Source organism: Fukomys damarensis, unplaced genomic scaffold (assembly GCF_012274545.1).
Source record: "Fukomys damarensis isolate Sample0158 unplaced genomic scaffold, DMR_v1.0_HiC HiC_scaffold_11, whole genome shotgun sequence".
NCBI classification, from domain to species: Eukaryota; Metazoa; Chordata; class Mammalia; order Rodentia; family Bathyergidae; genus Fukomys; species Fukomys damarensis.
In genome coordinates, this window is record NW_022900923.1 from 29,032,106 (window position 1) to 29,053,761 (window position 21,656).

Here is a 21,656-nt window from a genome sequence, read left to right on the forward strand (position 1 = left end):
TATAAGAGACTTAAAAACTAGATGCTATTGGAAGAGAAAGATTGATATTTATTTATTTATTTATTTATTTGTCTTTTGAGACAGGGTCTCACTATGTAGTTGAGACTGACCTGGAACTCACTATGGAGCACAGGCTGGTCTCGAACTCACAGCGATCCTCCTGCCTCAGTCTCCCAAGTGCTGGGATTACAGGAGTGGGCCACCATGCCCGACTGGAGAAAGATTGATTTTAAATTCCAGTTCTGTTGTTACGAATTGGATAATGCGAACCTGTTTAAATTCAGTAATATTTTCTTCCCTCACTTTTAAGGCAGAAAAATTGAAGACCATTACTGAACTTTAGGATAACAGCTTATGTATGAACCATTAACCAGCACAATGTTTAGAACATAGCACTAAAATTTAGGTCTCACTAAAATTTAGGTCGCACTAAAATTTAGGTTTCTCCCCTCCCTGAAGAGAAGATAAGACATTATGGTAGGCATTTTGATTTGAATTCCAAGAAAACAGGAGACTAAAATATACACTATTTTGTCTTTGGTTGGGTGAAGTGGTAGAATATTTCGTTGTATTTCATTCTCTCAGTTTAGTAAGCTATGCTCTCTGTACACCAGTCATTAGCTAGTTACTGAGGCCAAGGATGGTGAAAAATCAAAATTCTTTTTCCTGGTGGAAAACACAGTTTATTGATGAAGACATAGGATAAGTAAAGAAGTAGTTAGTATTTAGTGTGAGATCTACCACAGTAGATTTTGGTTTACAGGTAGCCAGTAACTGCATGTTTATTGTTTAGATTTCAGACACCAGGGCTCATGGTTATTTTCAGTATCACCAGAAGTGCCCCAATGGCTGGTGACCAAGAGGCTTCACAGCAAATCATTTACCACAAAGACCTTAATCTTCTACTAGATTTTGCCTTTAGATTAATATATTTAGAAATTCTGAGTCCTACCTTAGGTAAGGTTTGAGAGTTTGTTTATTTGGACAATGAAAAAAAAAACCCTGTTAAAAGCATTTATCAGGCCAGCTAGCCACTCACAGTAGTTGGGACAGCACATTTTCTGCCTGTAGCTAATCATCATGGAAAGCCAGAGTACAGATTATCAGATTTCTCAAATCCCATTGCATCCAGACAAGTCAGTTCCCTTACATGATGCAGATTTGTTGCCTTATCAGTCTTCAGTGGTCTTGCAGGGATGCTCACTCCTGGTAGACTACATAGTAGGCAGTAGGCCCTCCTCTTGACCGTATGTGGTAAGTCCAAGGCTTCCTCTGAGAATTCTCCTGTGGTTTCTTCCTTTGCACCACTCCTCTGCTTTGCTTCTGTGCACAGCAGCTCCTTTCTCACTGATGCATTCTTCCCTTAAGTTGGCTAATACCAGCTAAATAAGTTAACCAAATATATCCACCTGCTTTCTTTGGAGATTACTACTTAATGCCCTTTCTCTTTGCTAATTATGTTTTGGTTTCTTTTCAGGTACATGTCCACCTTATATTCTCACCCTGATTTTCCTGAGAAAGGCCCAGCAGAAATTAATGAAGAGCTAATGAAGAATGTTAGCTACAACCCCCTTCTGCTTCTTACACCACAGAAAGTTAAAAGATACGTTGAGTCTTTGTGGAAGAAGAAAAGCTCTGGCCAACCTGTTACCTTTACTGATGTCTTTGGGATGTTAATCGGAGAAACACTAATTCACAATGTAAGCCATACTTTAATCTACACTCCCTTAAATCCAAGTACACAATGCACACCATAATATTTTAAATGAAAGAAAATGCAGTACATTTTATGTTGTCACACAGCTCAGTTTATTTTTTCAACGAAGTGTAGTGAACATATTTTCCCTGCTCAATATTATAACTCCTCCATGTTTCAAACTTGTGCTTATGAATTCATTCCCATGATTATCAGTTTTGATGTGTAAAGAAATGCTTTTGTGTTCCTTTTCTTGGAAAAGTAATATTTTTTCCTGCCAATTGCACACAAAAATGATAATCTCTTTCGATGAGGAAGTGAATGCAAATGACATTTTAAAATTAGAAGAATGAAATTTGCCTGGAAAGCATCAGAAAAGGAAGTGAATTACAGGAAGCAAACTCACTTGATGCATAACCACAGGATGACATTTCTTTTAAAGATACAGCAGAGGAGATAGAGAAAAGCCCATGGCAGGGAGTCCAGGGTGCTCATATTTTCCAGGATCCAAAGTTGCCAAGTCATTCTCCAGTCCAACTGTAGAGTTATGATTGCTTGCAGAGTGCAGAGAACTATTTCCATGGAGCTTTCTTTTTGTTGTTGACTGCAGAGCCAGAGATTTTTAAAGATGATAAGACATTTTTATTTCAAAATTTTAAGTGTTTTGATTGAAGTTCTGTTTTGAATAGGTTTTATCCGTATCTGTTTTTATATTTAAAGCCATCTCATTCTTTGTTCTGTGGACAGAGAATGAACACTACCTTGAGTAGTTTGAAGGAAAAAGTCAACGCTGCGCGGTGCCCCTTACCTCTTTTCACCTGCCTCCATGTCAAACCCGATGTGTCCGAACTGATGTTTGCAGGTAAATTTGTCCTCTCTCAAGGCATCTCCTGGGGCCTGAGAAGTGTTTCCAGTGTTTTTCTTTAGAAGTTCATAAGGGACTTCAGTTGCTTATTTTAATACATTTACTATATAACATAAGAACATTTGAAAACAAGAAAATATTAAGCTAAGTGGTTTTCTTGTTATAGAGATATTTCATTAATTTAGTAAGTAATATCTCTTCCCTTAAGTTATTGGGAAAAAAATGAATCTAGTCGTTAACTCAGGTTAGTTATCCATTTCGCAATGACCATTGACAACAGAGTATGCCTATGCTTTTAAGACCAGGCATAGTCTTTTACTTACTGGTTATATTTTCATTACTTGGTATTTCCTATTTAAGTACTATTCTTATTTTTATAATCCAGCAATTAAGAAGCAGTAGTTTATACTTGTGGATGATGGAGAAAATGTCTCAATTTTGTTAAATATGAGAAAACACCGGCTTCTATAGTTTCAGATCTTGGGGGCTCTAAAGGTACATAACATTACACTTCTGAAGAGCCTCTGCCACATAAAGTACAGAATTTTTGAAAAATGAGGAACATAAGAATCTAAGAGATTAAATGTCCCATCTGAGGTAATTCAGCTTAGAAAGTAAGGCTGCCAAACTAGAATGTCATTTTCTGTTGACCATATCATAATTGCTTGTGTGTCAAAGATGATTTATTTAGCCATACAGAGATCTGACTAGCATGCTAATTCTACTTAGCAAATGAATAAGAGAAAACCTCATGGATCTTGAAATTATTTGGGTTTCAGATTATCGTGTAAGAGGTTTTGAACATATTTTAATTTCAGAAAGAAAAAAATGGGGAAAAAAGAAGGCAGTGTGTTTTGTGTTGGGCAGTGGGTATTTGTATTAGTTGGCTTTCCCATGATTTAGACACAATATCTAACACCTACAGCTTAAAGAAGGAGAGGTTTAATTTGTCTTCTGAGGATTCAGTCCATGGTTTGCTGATACTCTTTTTGAACATGTTAAGACTAAGGTCATTTTTAGACATGGTCATGCCTTGGGAATCCATGAAATATAATAGTGGCTACTGTTTATCAAGTGATTAAAACATGTCATGCCCTTGATTATGCTCCTTACATTTTTTTTTCTGGTACTGGGGATTGAACTTGGAAACTTGCACTTGCGAGGCAGGCAGCAGAACCACTGAGCTAAATCCCCAGCCCTTGCTCGTTGAATTTCTTAGCTCAGTGAATCCTCAAATCAACCATACAAACAACCTAGTGAGTTTGTTCACATTTTACATTAGAGAACTAAGATACAGAGCATAGTAAGTAAGCACAATAAATGGGCAGTGTAATGGGCTTTGAACCCAGATTGTCTGGCTATGGAGCTTTTACTTTAAGATATTGTATTTTATTGTCCCAATTACCATGTATTTCTAAGACATGAGCATAAAAAAATTAGGCTGTGATTTTGAGAGTTAGAATAAATGCTTAGTAGGCAAAATTAAATGAAGATAAAATATTAGAAAACATTTTTTCCTATTTTTATAGTCTTCTTGCATTGTTGGAAAGAGTAATTTCTTTTGGGGGCGTGTACCGGGGTCCTTGCACTTGCAAAGCAGGTGGTGGAACTACTGAGCTAAATCGCCAGTCCAGAAAGAGTGATTTCTACTGTCTCCTTCATAGAGTTCATAAGTGAGACAGTAGCTTTCAATTTTACAGTGTTTAGAATTGAGGTAGACTGTATCTGATCTAAAGACGTCTGAGTCTTTAAATTGAAAACGTTACTTGTTTGTGCAAATTAGAAGTGATCATTTTGCGTGGTCTCATCGCATTCATCCGTAAACTTCTTTTCCCAGCCTTTACACATGTCACAGACATAAGCGTTTGGTTAATTTTTTATTTTAACAAGCAACTAATGAGAATAATCATGATGTTGTGAAAGTATTTATTAACTGTGACTTCCATTTAACACTTTCCAATGTCTTTTTAAAAATGCTTTCAGATTGGGTTGAATTTAGCCCTTATGAGATTGGCATGGCTAAGTATGGTACTTTTATGGCTCCTGACTTATTCGGAAGCAAATTTTTCATGGGAACAGTTGTGAAGAAATATGAAGAAAACCCCTTGCATTTCTTAATGGGTATGTGATTGAAATCTATTACTAGCTCGTTTGACTATTTTAAGTCTCGGTAATGTTTAAGTTATTTTCTTTCTCCGTTTCATTTCAGGTGTCTGGGGCAGTGCCTTTTCTATATTGTTCAACAGAGTCTTAGGAGTTTCTAGCTCACAGAATAAAGGTTCCACAATGGAGGAAGAATTAGGTAGGTAAAGTGATGCTTTCATTGATAGGAAATCATGCTACATCGATACGTTCCACACATATACATACAGAAAACAATAACTAATCATAAGAATTTTAATTATGTTAATTTACCAGTAATTTGGTTGCATAAACCTAAGTCCTAAATATGTAAGTTTTTTCTTAAATAATTTTCTAATTTGAATTTGGGCAATCATAAAGATCATTCATTTTTAAAAATAATTTGTACCAGAGCATTGCCATTCTTTTTTCTCATTATGCTTCTAAACATTCTTTCTTTTGGTCAGAGTATTTCTCATTTAAAAAAAAATGGTAGCTTTTTAGAGATGAGATTCATTAGTAGTTGAGCATAATATGCTACATAGAGATAAATTCATTCTTGTTATGGTTTATCTCTTAGCTACTAACTTAATAGAGTTCTGATGGTATGTTCTGAGAGACTCTTTCAACACTAAAGAAAGATAAGCATTTTATTTTACTTTTCTTCCAGCCTAGATTGTTTTTAGTGGGTACTTATGGTAGCATTCTTGAGCTTGCTCACATACATGTAGCCAGCTAGAGCCAAGGGTGGCTCCTTGCAAAGCTGAGGTACAAGTTGGGGAAGGCAGTAGGGGTAGGTGCCCCTTCTGTCTTCTGAGGCCTGCAACTGAGTTCTTGTCAGTGCTAGGCTCCCTGGCATGACTGGGGATGTTATCATGGAAGCATTTCACGGGGTACATCTGGCTGCCCACTCTTGGTTCAGCTCTATCCATTCCAACTCCAAATTCAATTCTTGGATCAATACAAGACCTTTTAAACCAAGATTTCTTCTTGCAGGAACTCGAACTTAGACACATAAGGAAGTGGGAGGCAGGGGCAAGAAGAGGGACCCCAGCAAGCAGACAGGAATGTCTCCATCCCCATAATAAAGAACCCTTAGGCAGGTACCTTGGGCCTGGAAGAAACCATGCAAGCAGGTCCTGCCCCTCTAGGAACCAAAAACAGGTGACAGAGGTGAATTCCATGTCATCCTACTCAGCTTCTGGCAGTCTCTAGGTAATGATCTTAGGAAATAAGTTTACATTCATAATCAGAGGATAATTTGGAGAATTTACACTACTCAGCCCACCCTATAAGGAGCAGCAAAAGTGAGATTACATGACACAGAATGGAAATGATTTGGAGAATTCCTAATCGCTTCACCATTGCTTTTACCATTCCTACCTTTCAGTTTCTGGAAGAAGAGTAGAGGAATCAGTCTCTCCAAAGGCCTGTTACAGACCCTATGGCTTGCAAAGTTCCCAGAGGTGGGGTGGCTAAGGTGTGACTGCTGCTTTTGCATAATCCAGCCAGGGTCAACTGTGAGGAGAAGCACAGTCCCTGGATGCTATTCTCACTCAGAGGATGAGATGTACAGTGAGCCTTGGACTGCCCAGCCTCACAAATACCTGGAATGGTGGGTAGCTTGAGCATAAGGGTCAAAATCCAGTCTCTGCTGTAGCTCAGGAATGAGTTGAGACCCACTGAATTGTTAATGAGGTCAAAGAAAAGTTCAAAGGATTCTGAAGGGAGGAGCTCTAGGTGAGAGTCAAAGAGGGGAATGCTTTTCACTGGCATGGTGCCCAGATCTCTCAGCCCAAGGGAGTCAGGGAAGGGAGCAGAGGTGCCCCAGCGGGGTTCTACTGGCTGCAATCTAGCCTATCTTTGGCTGGGTGTGTGAGCCCCTAGGATACAGGAGAGAGATTTACTCAGGGTGGAGGAATTGGGCATCATTTCCTTAATGCAGGTCTTGAGAGGTCCTTCCTCTTCCTGAGGGTAGCCGAGCTGTGGGGCAGGTTCCAAGGACTCTGCCAGGATAGGGAGCTCTGTGGCTTGTCAAGGTGTGCTGGGGCACTCGAAAAAGACAAGCTTGGGCTCATCCACAGACAGGCAGCAGGTACTGTTTCCTTACAGACTAGCTTATCTCCCTTCTCCCCTTTCATTTAATCATAATCGTTTCTGAGACACGCCAAGCTGGGAACTGAGCTCATTGTAGGACTTCTTGGGTCTTCAGGTGGGAGAGCAGGATGAAATCTCCCACGGGTGAGGTGACTCTTCTTTGAAAGATGGGCACAAAGAGGACCACTCTTCCAAGGGAAGGCTGTCCACCTTGATGGGTCGGTCTCACTAAGGGTGGCATGTCCTCCCCAGGCTGGGTTTCCTCCCCCTTTATAGACTGATCTGGAAGCAAAGGCAGTAACCCTTCTCCAAGCAGGGTTTCCTCCCTTCTCTTCCTGTCTGGCTGTAGGAAGATAGGCCCTCATCAGCTACCTGCAATTTAAGGACAATGTGGATTCACTTGCTGTGGCAGGCTAACTTTGAACTCAGGAGCAAAGCAGCCAGAGGCAATGGCACCTTCACTGTAGGGTACAACACCAGGGACTGATTCACTGGAAACTGGATGGGGACCAGGTTCCAGCTGAACTATGGTAGCATCTTCTACCACGAGCTCAGTGGGAGTTCAGTTTTGATGGTCACATTCAGTGGAGCTCAGCACTGGGATATTTCTGCTCTTTAAACAACTGTTCCAAAGTCAAGAATGTATTTGCATTGAGGTGAACGGTTCCAAAGAGGTGTTAGCTTTGGCAGATGTATCCCAAACAAACATGTCACAGAGAGAAAGTTGTGGTGAATGGAATTCTTCCAGCCTAGGTTAGAAATGCGCTTGCTTAAAAGAGGGCAATGAGCCTCAATCCAAGTAGAGATGTCCCTCAGGGTCATGCAGTTCCTCTCAATGCTGTCAATGGCGGCTATATCATGGCCATGTAAGAGTAAGGTGGCCTCTCAGACACAGAATCCTGCTGTCGATGCTCCCAAGGGCTTCTCAACCTTACCCCGATTCTGCTCCAGGTGACAATTTTCCTTCTCCTCTGCTTCATACTTGATGCTGCTGGAGCCCAGTCCATCAGAACTCATCTTTCCAAGTCACTGGATATTAAGCTGCTGTTTAGAGTGCAGCCTGCTGCTGTCTCTGCCCTGGAGGGGCTCCAGGTGGCCTAGGAACATTCATAGCCCTAGCTGCAGGGTTTACCCCTTACCTCTCAGTGAATGCTTTTGTTTTCTGGGAATCGTTACTGATTAGGGCTTTAGGTAGGGTCCTGGAGAGTAAATGGGGCTCCCCAACAGTTCGTAATGAATTTATTGGGTCCACTGCTGCCTCTCTCTGTTCCCTTGGTGGTCAATGCCATGATAATGCTGTGGATATCGGCATTGTTAGGGATAGCCAACACTTGTGTGTTGGGCACGGTGGGGTGGTTAATAATCTTGATCCCAGCTGGAAACTTTCAAAAGCTGGATGATGCTACCTCTTTGGAGGCCTGTGCTTGACAAGGCTCCTGTTGGATAAGGTAACCCAGTAGTCTCCTCCTCTGATGTTTCACCTGAAGCATTTTGAGCAGAAAGAGGTGGTCTCTCTCTGTCTTTTGCGAATCAGTGGCGGATGGGGTTTGGTTTTAATTATGGATCCGTGTTTTCATTCATTGAGAATGGACACAGCATTGACCCTCAGACTGCAATGCTGCCATCCGGTCACGGCCCCCAAAGGTGGTGTGGGACGATGCAGCCCATAGGCAGGGGTCAGAAGAAAAAAGCATTTGAAATGCCTCTATAGGTAGTAAGCTGAAACTAACAGTTTTCTTTAAATCTTTAAGCCTAATCTGGGACAAATCATTATCCCTTAATAAAGTAGAAATATATTACAAAACTTGAAAAAGTATACAAGGTCAATAAAAGATGAGTGGTTTCCATTTATTATAAGAATAATAACATAGAAACACATTTTCTTGAAATGAATAAATTTGACTTACACCAAACAAAGAAAAATGTATATTCCTTATTGCTCCCAAAGACTTGCAGTGTGTATGTAATCAATGCTAGTGCTTTGTTATAGCTATTTTGACTGATAGTAGGAAGAAGCCATGGAATTCTCAATCAATTTAGGGCCAGACCAGCAGAGATCAGGCACTTAGGTCCCATGGATCACCAGCCCTACTACCTATGATCTCTTCTTTACCCATGAAATATCACAGGTCTACCTGAGAACAGATAAACTGACAGAATAACGGTAGAGACATTTTCAGCGAGAGACTCATTGAAGAACACGTTCACATAAAAAGCTTATAGGATTTTTTTAAACACAGTGTCCTCTATTATCACAGGCAATAGCTGTTGACGTGGTTAAGCTTCATATGCAGAAGGTAATATAATTGTAGCACACTACGAGGATGATTACAAGTGGTTTTCTCTCTCATTCTTCAAGAGTTAGTTTTAGTTACCTGGTAATTTATTGGATATTTATGTTCAGTGCAGTTAAATATTCTTTAATATTTTCATTTGTACTGTTGGATAGCTTTTAGTAGGGAATGGAAAATGATGCTATAATTTCATTAGAGGCAAATATTTTTAAATAACAACAAAACCGATGCACAGAAAAGGCACTTTGTGCTTGTATTTGCTCCTGTTCTGAGCACTCAGGTAGGCGGCAATCTTGCACTTGCTGTTACCTTTGATACAGAGCTACGCTCTCTTGGTGGCTAAACTGCAAAGCAGATATATAAAGATGCAATGGTCTTGGTTGATTTATTTTAAGAGATTTTATATCCCCAATGAATGTCCTATTCTCAAATGTAATTTTGTGGCTGTCACTCAGTCTTCCATAAATTGTGTGAAGATTTTAGAAACATAGTGAAAGATCAGAAAGACCATGTGTTGGGAGGTTTGCTTCCTGTACTACTTCTCTACTGAATAATCCAGATAACTCAGGTTTATTTTGTTATTTAATTTTCGTCTGAGGCAGGAAGAGAACCGGACTGAAATAACATATCAGAAGGTGGGCGAGACAGTGGCTAAAGGCCAAGGGAAAGGAAGATGTTTGTATTGAATACCTCTGAGAAGACTCTTTATTGAGAAGTCCCCTTTGAGGCCGGTGGTCTGGCAGTCTGCTTACTTTTCTGTGTCAGACTGAGGGGGAATGTTGTGGACTTAAATCCGGTCAGCAGGATACATGTTACCTCCGATTATGTAAGGGTTTCCAGAAACGAAACCGGAGGAGTGAATCTAGATGTGTTCATCCTTTGGCTGACTGAGTTCTACATCTTAAGTGGGGCTAAGTTTTGTTTTTCCTTCTGAAGAGAGATTTTAAGGCAAATTGGACTGCAACTGAGTAACTTTAAGTGAAATTATTCCTTTCTCAAAGAGTTTGGCAAGTAAGCAAATTATACTTTTGAAAAGATGGGACTGTATATTACACTATAGAAATACAAAGTAAAAGTTCAGAATATTTACCTATTCATGTCACGAATACTTCCTTTTAGAGAAGACAGTATTTTGGTGAAGGATTTTCTTAAATCAGAGTATTGAAAATGAGCAAAACAGACAAATAAAATAGAATAGCAACAACTACAAAAGGAAATGTTTGAAGAAAGAAAAGAAAATACAGGTAACATCAGAAACACATTTTTGGAGTGGCACATTCCTTAGTTCCTCCTCTTCTCTGTACAACAAAATTACTTTCTCAAATAGTCAAAAACTTAAAAAAAATAAGCTTGTAAATATTTTATTTTACTGAATTTTATATTTTTAAATATGCCAGTAAATAGTAAATATAATATTTCAATAATTTATTAATATTTGTCATTACTTAATCATTCATGAATATGTAATTTACATCAGTATAACAAATGGGCACAGTAGTGTGAAGAAATCAGTTGTCAGACCTATATTTGTCTGAGATTAAGCCTCCAGAACAGTTGTCAGTAAACTTTGTGAATTTGGAGTTAAGTTCTTAAAATTACAAAAAAAAAAAAAAAACCCCACACATTCTATTTATTAATACAAGAGAGGAAGAAAAAGCCACTACTGATAGTGGTTTTATATGAGTCCAAAAAATCTGTTTTTTTTGTACAAATGATGATAATGACAATGATCCGTAAACTCCATAATTTAAGTATATTTTACTTAGAAAAAGACAACTAGGTGTGCTAAATTTTGCTTCTATCTTCATGTTAAAGGTTTGTATTTGTTATTTTAGCTTATACAACTGGTCTCTTAGGTCTGAAGGAAGTACAAATTTTTGACAATAAAATGTGCATTGCATGTCAACACATGATTTTCAATACTATTAAAACTAAAAATATAACTTTTATTAGCTGCTTTTATTTATTTCCTAAACACTAAACTGTAGACCTTCTACCATATGTTTTAGTTTTATCCTATATTTACCTTCATAAACACTACTTAAAGATATATCAAAGTTAAGACAAATAAAAATTACCCTTTAAAATTAATAATGAATAAATTGAAACTAATTTAATTTTCATGCCCTGAGAAATTTTGGACTCTACTGAAAAATTTGAAAACACTAATAAATCTAGATTTATTAAATTGATCTGAATTTCATAGATCTAGTAACACTTGTGGTGAGTTTTTCTTAGATTACTGTATAATGACTTTAGTTATGAATTTTGACCCTTGAGATACCGTCAATCTTTTTTTTTTTTACAGAAAATCTTACAGCAAAGCATATTGTGAGTAATGATAGCTCGGATAGTGATGATGAGTCACAAGAACCCAAAGGTAAGACAGCTCGGAATTTTCCCAGTGGGGGCCCAGCAGAAGAGGCTGTGGACTGTGTGTGACTTTCTTGTTCCATCAGAAGCTGGTGGTCATCTGAGCGCTGAGGCAACTGAGCTGCAGCTTTTTTATTAAAAGGACTGAGTATTGCACCTATTACAAAATAGACGGCAGATACATTCCTTTTCTTTGTAATATCTCACAAACGAACACATCTGAAATGGCAGGAATACTGAACTCTGTTTTAAACCTGATTAGGGAACCAGTGCTTCTCAACATCCGTATTGTGATTTGGGCACACTAGTAGATGGCTTTAAAAATGAAGATCTTATCTTTAAAATTTTATGAAGCAACATTAGGAAAATTGTATTGTAGTTTCTTTTTGAGTCTTAAACTGTGGCTAACACCTGATGTCTTAGGAAGAAATAGTGATGAAATGGGTAAAATTAACAAAAACTTGCTGCACATTGGCTTGGTAGTGTCTCTGAGTCTTCATACACTTTGCCAAGACACTTTTCAGTTTGGTGTAGCTCTTAATAGTTAACAGTGGGTTTGGAGCAGCAATAAGGTGAAGATCAGAGATATTTATTTTCATGTAGTATTTTCTTGTCATAAGGTAAAATGAGATTTTACACATTGGCACAATTTTTGACTAGCCATTTATAAAAATGTTCTCAATAGTGAAATATAAGTAAAGAATCGCTTCTTGGCCTATTGGCTAAGAACATGTGCAGTAAAATATAATTAAACAAAAACAAATTTACAAAAAAAAAAAACCAAATAGAAGATTTTATAATGTGTGGATGAAACTGTCATATTATACTTTGAAAATCACCTTCTAGATTTTAGCAGATATTAAATACTTTCTTGTCTCAAACTTGATGAATTCTCCCAGGCATGATGTGAATATAAGATCAGTATGTTTTGTCTTTGCCTGATTATCACTTGAATTGAAATTCTCTTCTCATAGCTGAGTTTCACTTTCTCCTGAGTTTGTGCAAGTTAGAGAAAGGTGGCTTCTCTATAGAATGCCAGTGCACAGGACCACAGCGACTGGTGTGTAACGGCTTCTAGACACTAAAAAGAAAATTCTTTTGGGTGAAAGACAAAGCTTTTTTTCAGGCACAAGAGTCAGTAGTACACTAGGTTTCAGTACTGTTTCCCAGTTGCCCTGCTAATTTATGCATCCAGTGATTTGCCTAAGCAAATACAGCTGTCCTGGTTAGTAGGCAAGAACCCCTAAAGAATCTTGTTCCTTCATTTTTAAAATTTAAAATTTACATTTTTGTTGTTGTTCAAAGCTTTATTTTTGAATTTCCTTTTAAGGAAGGAAACTACCTAGAGCAAAAGGAATAGACATCATGTGCCTACCGTTTTGAGAGTTATGTATTAATTTAGGGACTACCAGTAGACAAATCATCACCATAGATAAGCAGTACTTTTTTTAGTAAGTAAATTACTATAGATAGGTAGTACTTTGATCAATGCTACAGTGCTAGCTGATTGTTAAGGCTGAGAAGTTCAAAAACTTTGAATGTGGCTGCTCTGGGTTTAGTACTCTTCTAGATTAGAGCATGATATTTAGGATTTCGGTGGGTGCTGATTTTTAAAAATTTTTATGTTTTTTGCTGTGGTAGTGATTAAACCCAAGGCTTTGTGCATGTTAGGCAAACACTCTACCACTGAGCCGTACCCCAGTGGCTGGGAGGATTTTGAACTTTCTTGTTTGCTCTGTGTATTCCTTTTCTTTTTTCAAATAGTTATTTAATGAAGTCTTAGCTTCAAAGCAAAACTGAGCAGAAAGAACAGAGCTGATATATATTTTCTGCTCCTGTTCCCTTAAGATGACCCTACCTCCATTATAAACATTTTTCACTGGAATGGTATTTATGTTACAACTGATGAACCTACATTGACAGATCATTATTATTCAAAATCCATAGCTTCCATTAGGGTTAGCTCAAATGTTATACCTTATAAATGTTTCAATACTTTGATATACTTTGACATATATCTACCATTATGGTATCACACAGAGTTCTCCATGTATTACTTTCCTCTCTGCTAACTGCTGGAAAGCACTGATCATTTTATTGTCCATAGTTTGCCTTTCACAGGTAACATAGTTGGAATCATACAGTGCATGGCCTTTTTCAGATTGGCTTCTTTTGCCCTCTGATACACATTTAAGGTTTCTCTGTCTTCTCATGACTCAATAACTCATTTCTTTTTAGTGTTGACTAATCTTTTTTGTGTAGCTGTATTGAAGCTTGTTTATCCATTCACCTACTGAAGGATGTCTTGGTTACTTCCAAGTTCTGGAACTTAATGAATAAAGCCACTATTGACATCTGTGTTCAGTTTTCTGTGTGGACACAAGTTTTCAATTCATGGAGTGAATACCAGGGTGGAGGTATAATAGCTAGATCATAGAGTAATTTTAGCGTTGTTAGAAGCTGCCCACTGTCTTCCACTATGGTTGTACCATTTTGCATTTTCACCAGCAATGAATGATGAGTTCTTGTGGCTCAGTATCCTTGCCAACATTTGGTGCTTTTGGTGTTTTGAATTTTGTCCATTTTCGTAGGCAAGCAGTAGAATTCCACTGTATTAATTTCCATTTTTCTGATAACATATGATGTGTACCATATTTACATATGCTTATTAGCCACTTGCATATCTTCTTTGGGGAGATGTCTGTTTAGCTTGCTAGTCCATTTTTTTATTGGGTTGTTTTCATATCATTGAGTTTTAACAGTCATTTGTATATTGTAGATAATAGATCTTTACTAGATGTGTCTGTTTTTGCAAATAACTTCTCCCAGACTGTGTTTTGTCTTTTTATTCTCTGGAGACTCCATTTTTAATCATATGATTTTGAGCAAGGTCTTTAACCATTTCCAACTTCAGATCCTTTAAACCTGTACTGCAACCATTTACTTGCTTTTGCAGTGCTGCTGCGATCATCCAAGTTATAAATGTGCACAAAGAGGCTTTACGTTGTAAAGAGCTAAACACGTAAAAATTGACTATTAGTATTACATTGAATAAATAATAAATGTCATATGTTGTTTTGGAGGTTTGTCTTGAAAGTGATTACAAAGAAGATAGATCCTCTGCTGGTACAGAGTAGGATTTATTTAAGAATAAGAAAAATATGAATCCCCAAAGCTTTGGAAATAATTTGAGTCTCTTATTCATATCCTGTGCTACTGGTGATATAAATCAATCATTTTAAAACCTAATTTGTTCTAGTGAAAGGTTTTCTTTGTCATATTTGGCAACAGAAAAGTGTGGGAGTAGAAAACAGTCTTTGTTTTTAGTGATTATGTAGTCATCTGGATTAGTTACCCAAAGAAAGCTCCGTACTTTTACTCAGCTCACTTAAACTAATCTTTGTGAGAATAAAAGTCAGTATAGTATTTATTGTGACTTTATGTGTGTGTAGTAAACTGTGTACATTAATTGGAAATCATAAAGTTTGAAAGGCAGATTCTGTCTTCTCTCAAAACAGTTTTTATGTCAATGTATATATTTATACACAGAGTTCCTAAAATTAGAACAGAACGGGTTTAGGCAAAGACAACTATACTCTATCATGAATTGTTCTTTGACTTTAATTATGAATGGATTATATCAGTGATGATGATTATACTGCAGCAGCTGCTATGATTGTTTTTGTTACTAGCTATCATTACTGGGAAGGAACTTATGGACCACTTACATCTTTAGAGCTTTATATATATGCACAGATTCTGTTAAACTTCACCATAGCCCTTTGACATTTATTGAGGAGGAAATGGCAGAGGAGAAGGGGTAGGAAACTAGTAAGTAATGGGCAGGGGATTTGAACCTTGGCAATCTCATTCTGCAGCCAGTGCTCTAAATGACTACAAAGAATAGATTCCCAGCAGTAGTGATGAATCTCAGAAAGTCATTTAAAACTGCTTCCTTTGGACTATGGCTGAGTTTTAAAAAACATTTTAGGGGATTTGTTTAAATTACAGGGTTATAGATCTTCAAACTTTATAAACAAGGATGAAGTGACAGGTCATACGATTGAGTTTTAAGGTCATTTTTTGGACAAATGTATGTTGAATGAATCCTTTATCAGTCTGTCCTCATTTTGCAGAATTCCTGGATGCTTGCCATACAAGATAAGGACTCTATGAAAAATTTAAGAAATGTAGAGGAAAGACTACTGGGTACTATGGGTTCTCTCTTTTCCTGTCGGATGTGTGTGTGTGTGTGTGTGTGTGTGTGTGTGTGTGTGTGTGTGTTTGATAAAGCCAGAGTAAAGGAAGAGAAGGGCCAAGGAAAAAGAAAAAGGGAAAAATGGAAAAGTTTACCTGTGAATCTAACAGTAGCTTAAGTGGAACTGTCAGTCATATAACCTTTACACCATGTGTAGATAAAAACATAGCCAAGAGCACTTAAAATTTTTTTTCAGTATTGGGGATTAAACTTCTTTCGACTGTTCTCCCTGAGCTACATCCCTAGCCCTTAATTATTATTATTATTATTTTTTGAGGCAGGATGTCACTAAGTCACTAAATTGCCTAGGCTGGGCTCAAACTTATGATCCTCCTGCCGGAGTCCTGGAATTATAGGACTACACCACCACACATGGCCGCTAGTAGTTGATAAGAATATTTTAAGAACAAAAGTGATTATTTATTATATTATTTATACAGATTAACATGTTTAGTTAAAAAAAAACACAAAGTTTTATTGTTGATTTTAACATCCAGTTAACCACAGAAGCTTGCTTAAGTGCATTTTGGAGCGTTTCTAATGATCTTTCCTTTTTCCTTAGGCACTGAAAATGAAGACGCTGAAAGGGAATATCAAAATGATAATCAAGCAAGTTGGGTGCAACGTATGATAATGGCCTTGGTGAGTGATTCGACTTTATTCAATACGAGAGAAGGACGCGCTGGCAAGGTGCACAACTTCATGTTGGGCTTGAATCTCAATACATCCTATCCACTGTCTCCTCTGAGAGACTTTGCCTCCCTGGATTTCTCCGATGACGACGAACCGGATGCGGCTGTGGCGGGTAAGCACACAAAACGTAATCAGCGCAAGCTCGGTCTGGCCATTTTTATTCTTTCTCTGGAGGAAAAGCGTTTTGATTACTATTAACATTTATTTTTCCTCAAGTACAAGAACATACATTTAATATGTGAGGGCCTTTAAACTACTTTTAATCTTTAAGAACAAAATGGCATTGGACAGGAAACTGTCCAATTTAGGTCAGTATAGAAAATATTGAATACTGAGAGACCTTAGATCCTTTTTGTCCCAGTTTTATTATACGTGCTGCCAAAACGAGCACGTTTTTTTCTTGGTCAAGTCCACTCCTAGAAAATAGAGAAACCTCTACTTTCACAACTACACGGGGTTTGAAGTTGGGAATTAGGTGCCAACAAAATTGTTCCAAGGATTAGAGCAGTAAATTCCAAGCTGAGCTTGCCAGAATGACTTTAAAAATACTTAACGAGTCACTCTCGCAAAGCCCCCACAAATGCACTTGGCAGTGGAAAGAGCCCAGAAAGCTGCTGTCTCATTTCCTCCCAGGCCCAGGCGCCCTCAGCCCAGCTGGAGTAAGAGGGAGTCTGGTGACCCTTGCTCTTGGCCTAGCGCCCTCTCCTGGTGCAGGAATGCACGCAACGCGGCTTGCAGGGCCCCTGGGCAGGGGATCTGTCTCTAGCTCTCAGGAAGTTCTGGAAATTTTCTTAAGGCCATCTGGTAAAAACCCAGTTTTAGGTTTTTCATTAAGCCAAATCCTCAGGAATAATCCCCTTTATCTTTTAACTTCCACGCGAGTTATGGATTAAGAGTTAATTTGCCCTGGTGGATAATTGATGTATATAATAATCTTTCCTGTGATGGCCCTGTCATCTTAAATTTTTCTGCTTCATCTTAGCATCGTCTTTGGCTCAGTTATCCAAATATCACTTTTCTACCTTTTCTGGCTTAAGGATATTCACAGGATGCTCTTTACTTAAACGAGATATTAAAAAACAAATTTTTTACTGCCCTTCATGTTATACCTAGAAAGTTAAGATACAGCTTTACATTTGGTTGTTCTGATAGTGTCATTTTACTGATTGTTTGACTTTAAGGAGTATTACAAAAGCAAAAGTAGTCTTTGCTGTTTGAAAAAAAGTGACTACAAATGTATGCTACTTTGCATTCTGTTTGTTTGAAATAGGTTCTCACTGCGTATTACAGGCTGGCCTTAAATTTGTAATCTTCCTGCTTCAGCCTACTGAGTGCTGGGATATAGGCCTGTGCCACCATACCTGACTTATACTTTGCATTATGTTTATGGCATTTAAACTCTAGAACACGGAATATATCTTATATACCCTTAATTCAAACCCTTTTATATTAACCAAGATAAAAGTATATTTTTGAGAAAATGAATATGTATTTTAAAATTCATCTAAACTAAAAAGCACTTAGCCAGCCCTTCATCAGTGACATTATTTTTCTGGTCTCATGGCATGGGTTGGGTGTCGTGATATTATAGTAACAGTTAAATGTGTTTCCTCTATTGATGCATGAAACATTGTATACCAAAGCTTTTCTAACGTGAAAGAATCTTCAGTTATTTGACTCAATAGAAGAGGAAGAGCAAAGAAAACAATTCCATCATCTTTGTCTAAAATTGCTCAGCAGATCTGAAATTGAGACACAGGTCTCTTGGCCTAGCTCCTAATCCTTTCTCCTTTGCTACTCACCATCCCCTGGGGTTTTATTAGTCATTGTCTTGCTGATGTAAGACTGGAAGTTTTCCTCCTGGATACTTTACTGCCTCTGTTTGGTGTTTTTACTCTGGCAGCAGAATAGAGTTTTTCTGTGGTCTGCACAGCACGCACGCATTCTACACCCCACAGCTTCCTTGAAGCTTTGTGTTGATTTGTTGCACTAGATTGCCAGATAAAATATAGAATTCCCAGTTAAATCCTAATTTTAAATAAGACGTACATGAATAATGCATATAATCTTTGCAACATTTGGTACATGCTTACATTAAGCAATTATTTGTCGCTCGTCTGAAATGCAGATTAAAGTAGGCATCGAGTATTTTATCAGCCAAATTTATCAACCTTAGGAAGTGTGCCTCTTTGTCTTTCTCACTTGCTTTCAAATTCTTTTGCATTTTCACCTTTATTTTTCTCCTTCCTGCATTCTTTCATTCATATAGTGTTTGCAAGCACTTACTAACAATGTCTTGATCTTTGGGATCCACTACTGAACAAGGCAGATAATAATTCTTGCCATTATAAAGATTAAAAGCATCTGATGGCTCATTGTCAAAGTTTTGATGTAAGGAAAGGCTTACACAGTCTGGTTAACAATAACAGAAGAGCAAAACTAAAACCCAAGAGCCCTGGTCTTGACAGAGGTCTAAGTTGGGGAGAAAAAAAACAATTTTAATGGAGAATATGGCTGCAAACTAAGAACGAAAGTTAAATGCGGGTGTTTTTTCTCTCTGTATGGTTGGGAGATTAATAGTTGCAGATCACCTTGTTTGACTCCTTTCATTTGATATCCTTTGAAATAAGAGTTATGAACAATTTTCATGAAATAACATGAGGAAATGTATACAGTATCAATCATCCCAAAACAGGGGATTTCTAATTTCTTTTTAGAGATGTTTTAAAATGTTCTAGCCTAAAATTGTTTTAAATTAATGATATTTGGGGGAATTTATTTTTATTTTTCAGTGTATGTATATCATTAAAATTACATTTTACTCATTTTGTATTTTTTCAATACAAAATGTAATACACGGGGTACTAGTTGCATAAAAAATCCAGTTCATTCAGTGATAAATTCACTCAACATTATATACACAACAGTGGTAAAAACAATTATACTTTAGACTGAGTTTACTAAAATAGTGAATACTCTTTAAATACTAAGATATGTCTTATTTATCTCCCACTAATTGTTTTACAGTTTTAGAATAATTTTGTTTGATGTGAAAGTTAAAAAGTTTACCACAAACTATAATCATTTTGGTTCAAAAAGTCTTCATTCGACTTTCTGTCATGCAAGGAAAATGCCACAATTAAAACATGAATTAAAGCTATTTCTCTTAGAATTTTATACACATTTCATGCAAAGAAATGGGTAGAGATTTTTATCTAATCTAGATATTATATTGTAAACATATTTTAGTCTACTCCATGGCAACTTCATGGATACAAGTTAAAATTTGTGTATCTGAAAACAGTCTTTCAACAGAAATGAAAAAAGTGTACTGTTTTGTGCCAATGACTTCACCCTGCAGATTGTCTTTTGAAAACAAGGTAAATTATAAAATGATAAAATTCCAGTCATTAGTTTACTAAAAACTAAATACCTACAGGACTAATTTTAGGAAGCTGTTCATTAGTTACATGACTTCTTTCCTGTTTACTTTTGTGTTTGTATTATTTACTGTGACATATTCCATCTGGTATAAGGAATCAAGACATGAGTTAATTTAGGCCTGAATTCAAAACACAGATATCCAAATATTTGTACATTGTACATGGAATCTGTGTGATATATTTATAAAATGATCATCACAAATATACACAGTTGAACTGCTCTAAGGGAATGTTACATAACTATAAAGCTTGTTTCTGTACCTATCAAAGAACATTATCAACTTACAGGTTTGGAAATTTTGTATGATTTAAATGATGGTAGAATATTCTTCCATAATGTCATTTATTTAATTTTCTATGAGATTTTAAGAGACGTCCTACAATTAACTGCATGCACGTTAAAATACATTTAGCAAAAAAGCCTCTCCACTCTGTCTTCCCCTCCTCAAAGCAATGGGATATTAAATTGATACAGACACTACTTAAAATGTCTCAGGTGTAGCACGGGAAAAACAGACTGTCTTATATTTGAATCCCAGGTAGGCCTTTTATTTTGTGCCTCAATTTACTTATAAAACAGCAATGAAAATGGTACCCACCAATGAGTAAGTGTGGGGATTCGGTGGCGTATCCACACAAAAGGCTACTAGTCCCAGGGACAGGAAGGAGCACAGGGAGCACACGGTGTGATTGGCTGTTACTTTAATTTGTTGAAGTTTGTCTTCCTCGAACCAGTTTAGGCATGGGATTCTTATTTTATATGTGAGACATCCGTTAATACTTTGCAAAATGATGCTTTTTGCACTACAATTTGGAAACACTAACTATAAAGCGAGAGAATAGTGGCCAGCCACGTGCCAGAGTTGGGAATTAATCTACAGAATGATTTTTTTTTTCCTCAGTTGCAGTCTTGGATTTAAGACTGTTTGATGAGAAGGAGCAACTCAAAAAGCACAATGGGAAAATGATTTCCTTTGGTTAAACTTTTTGCTGAAATTAAAATAAAAAAACACAGCTGGGTGTAGTGGTGCATGTCTGTAGTCCCAGCACTAAGGAAGCTGAGTCAGGAGGATCACCATCAGTTTGAGGCCATCCTGGTCTACATAGTGAGTTCAAGGCCAGTTTGAACTAATAATGAGACCCTGTCTCAAAAAGCTAACAAATAAAAAAATAAGAACACTTAGTTAGTTTGCAAAGCCAAAGAAAAACATTTATGAATTGTTGTTTTAATTAGGGAAAATTACTGTGTTTAAAAACACTTATAATTTATTTGGTTAGTTATAGTAAAATGCTGGGTGGTTTTACTAGAAATATGTGCAGCTAGCCTGTATACATTGTAGTTACTATTTTTGGAGATTTCAATTTTAATTTATCTCAGTCCTTTGGCCATGACATTTTCTAAAGTGCAGTAGTTCCTCATTTTCAATGGTCTCAATTTCTCTGGGTCAACAGTGGCCCAAAAATTTAAATGTAAAATTCCCAAAATAAACAAATCCTAAGTTTTAAATAACATTCATACAGCATATTGTTATAATTGTTCAATATTAACATCAGTTACTGTCCCTCTATTACTATGCCTAATATATAAATCATGCTTTATCGTAGGTACATGTATATAGGAAAAAGGAGAAAGGGTCCAGTACTATCTGCGGTGTCAGGCTTCACTGGGTGTCTTGGGACTCACGCCTGGATCCCCTGGATAAGGGACCCTACTGGATCACTGTGACAGTCTGTGAGGGGCTTAGAATTTACACACTGGGCTTCGCACTTCGCTCTCACTATTATTTTATTTATTTTATCTCTTTGGACCTCAGTT

At 37.1% G+C, this 21,656-nt stretch overlaps 1 protein-coding gene and 1 pseudogene across 4 annotated transcripts in view; one reads left to right on the forward strand and one right to left on the reverse strand.

Annotated features, from left to right (window-relative positions):
• Pla2g4a (phospholipase A2 group IVA) overlaps positions 1–21,656 on the forward strand; it is a 131,958-nt gene that overhangs the window by 95,594 nt on the left and 14,708 nt on the right. For all 4 annotated transcript variants that reach the window (XM_010635421.2, XM_010635423.2, XM_010635422.2 and 1 more), the window contains 6 exons: positions 1,478–1,700; positions 2,444–2,558; positions 4,545–4,682; positions 4,771–4,863; positions 11,382–11,453; positions 16,267–16,509. In XM_010635421.2, coding sequence (XP_010633723.1) covers positions 1,478–1,700; positions 2,444–2,558; positions 4,545–4,682; positions 4,771–4,863; positions 11,382–11,453; positions 16,267–16,509 — 884 coding nt within the window. The remainder of the gene's footprint in view (positions 1–1,477; positions 1,701–2,443; positions 2,559–4,544; positions 4,683–4,770; positions 4,864–11,381; positions 11,454–16,266; positions 16,510–21,656) is intronic.
• LOC109118386 lies at positions 6,540–8,334 on the reverse strand (annotated as a pseudogene).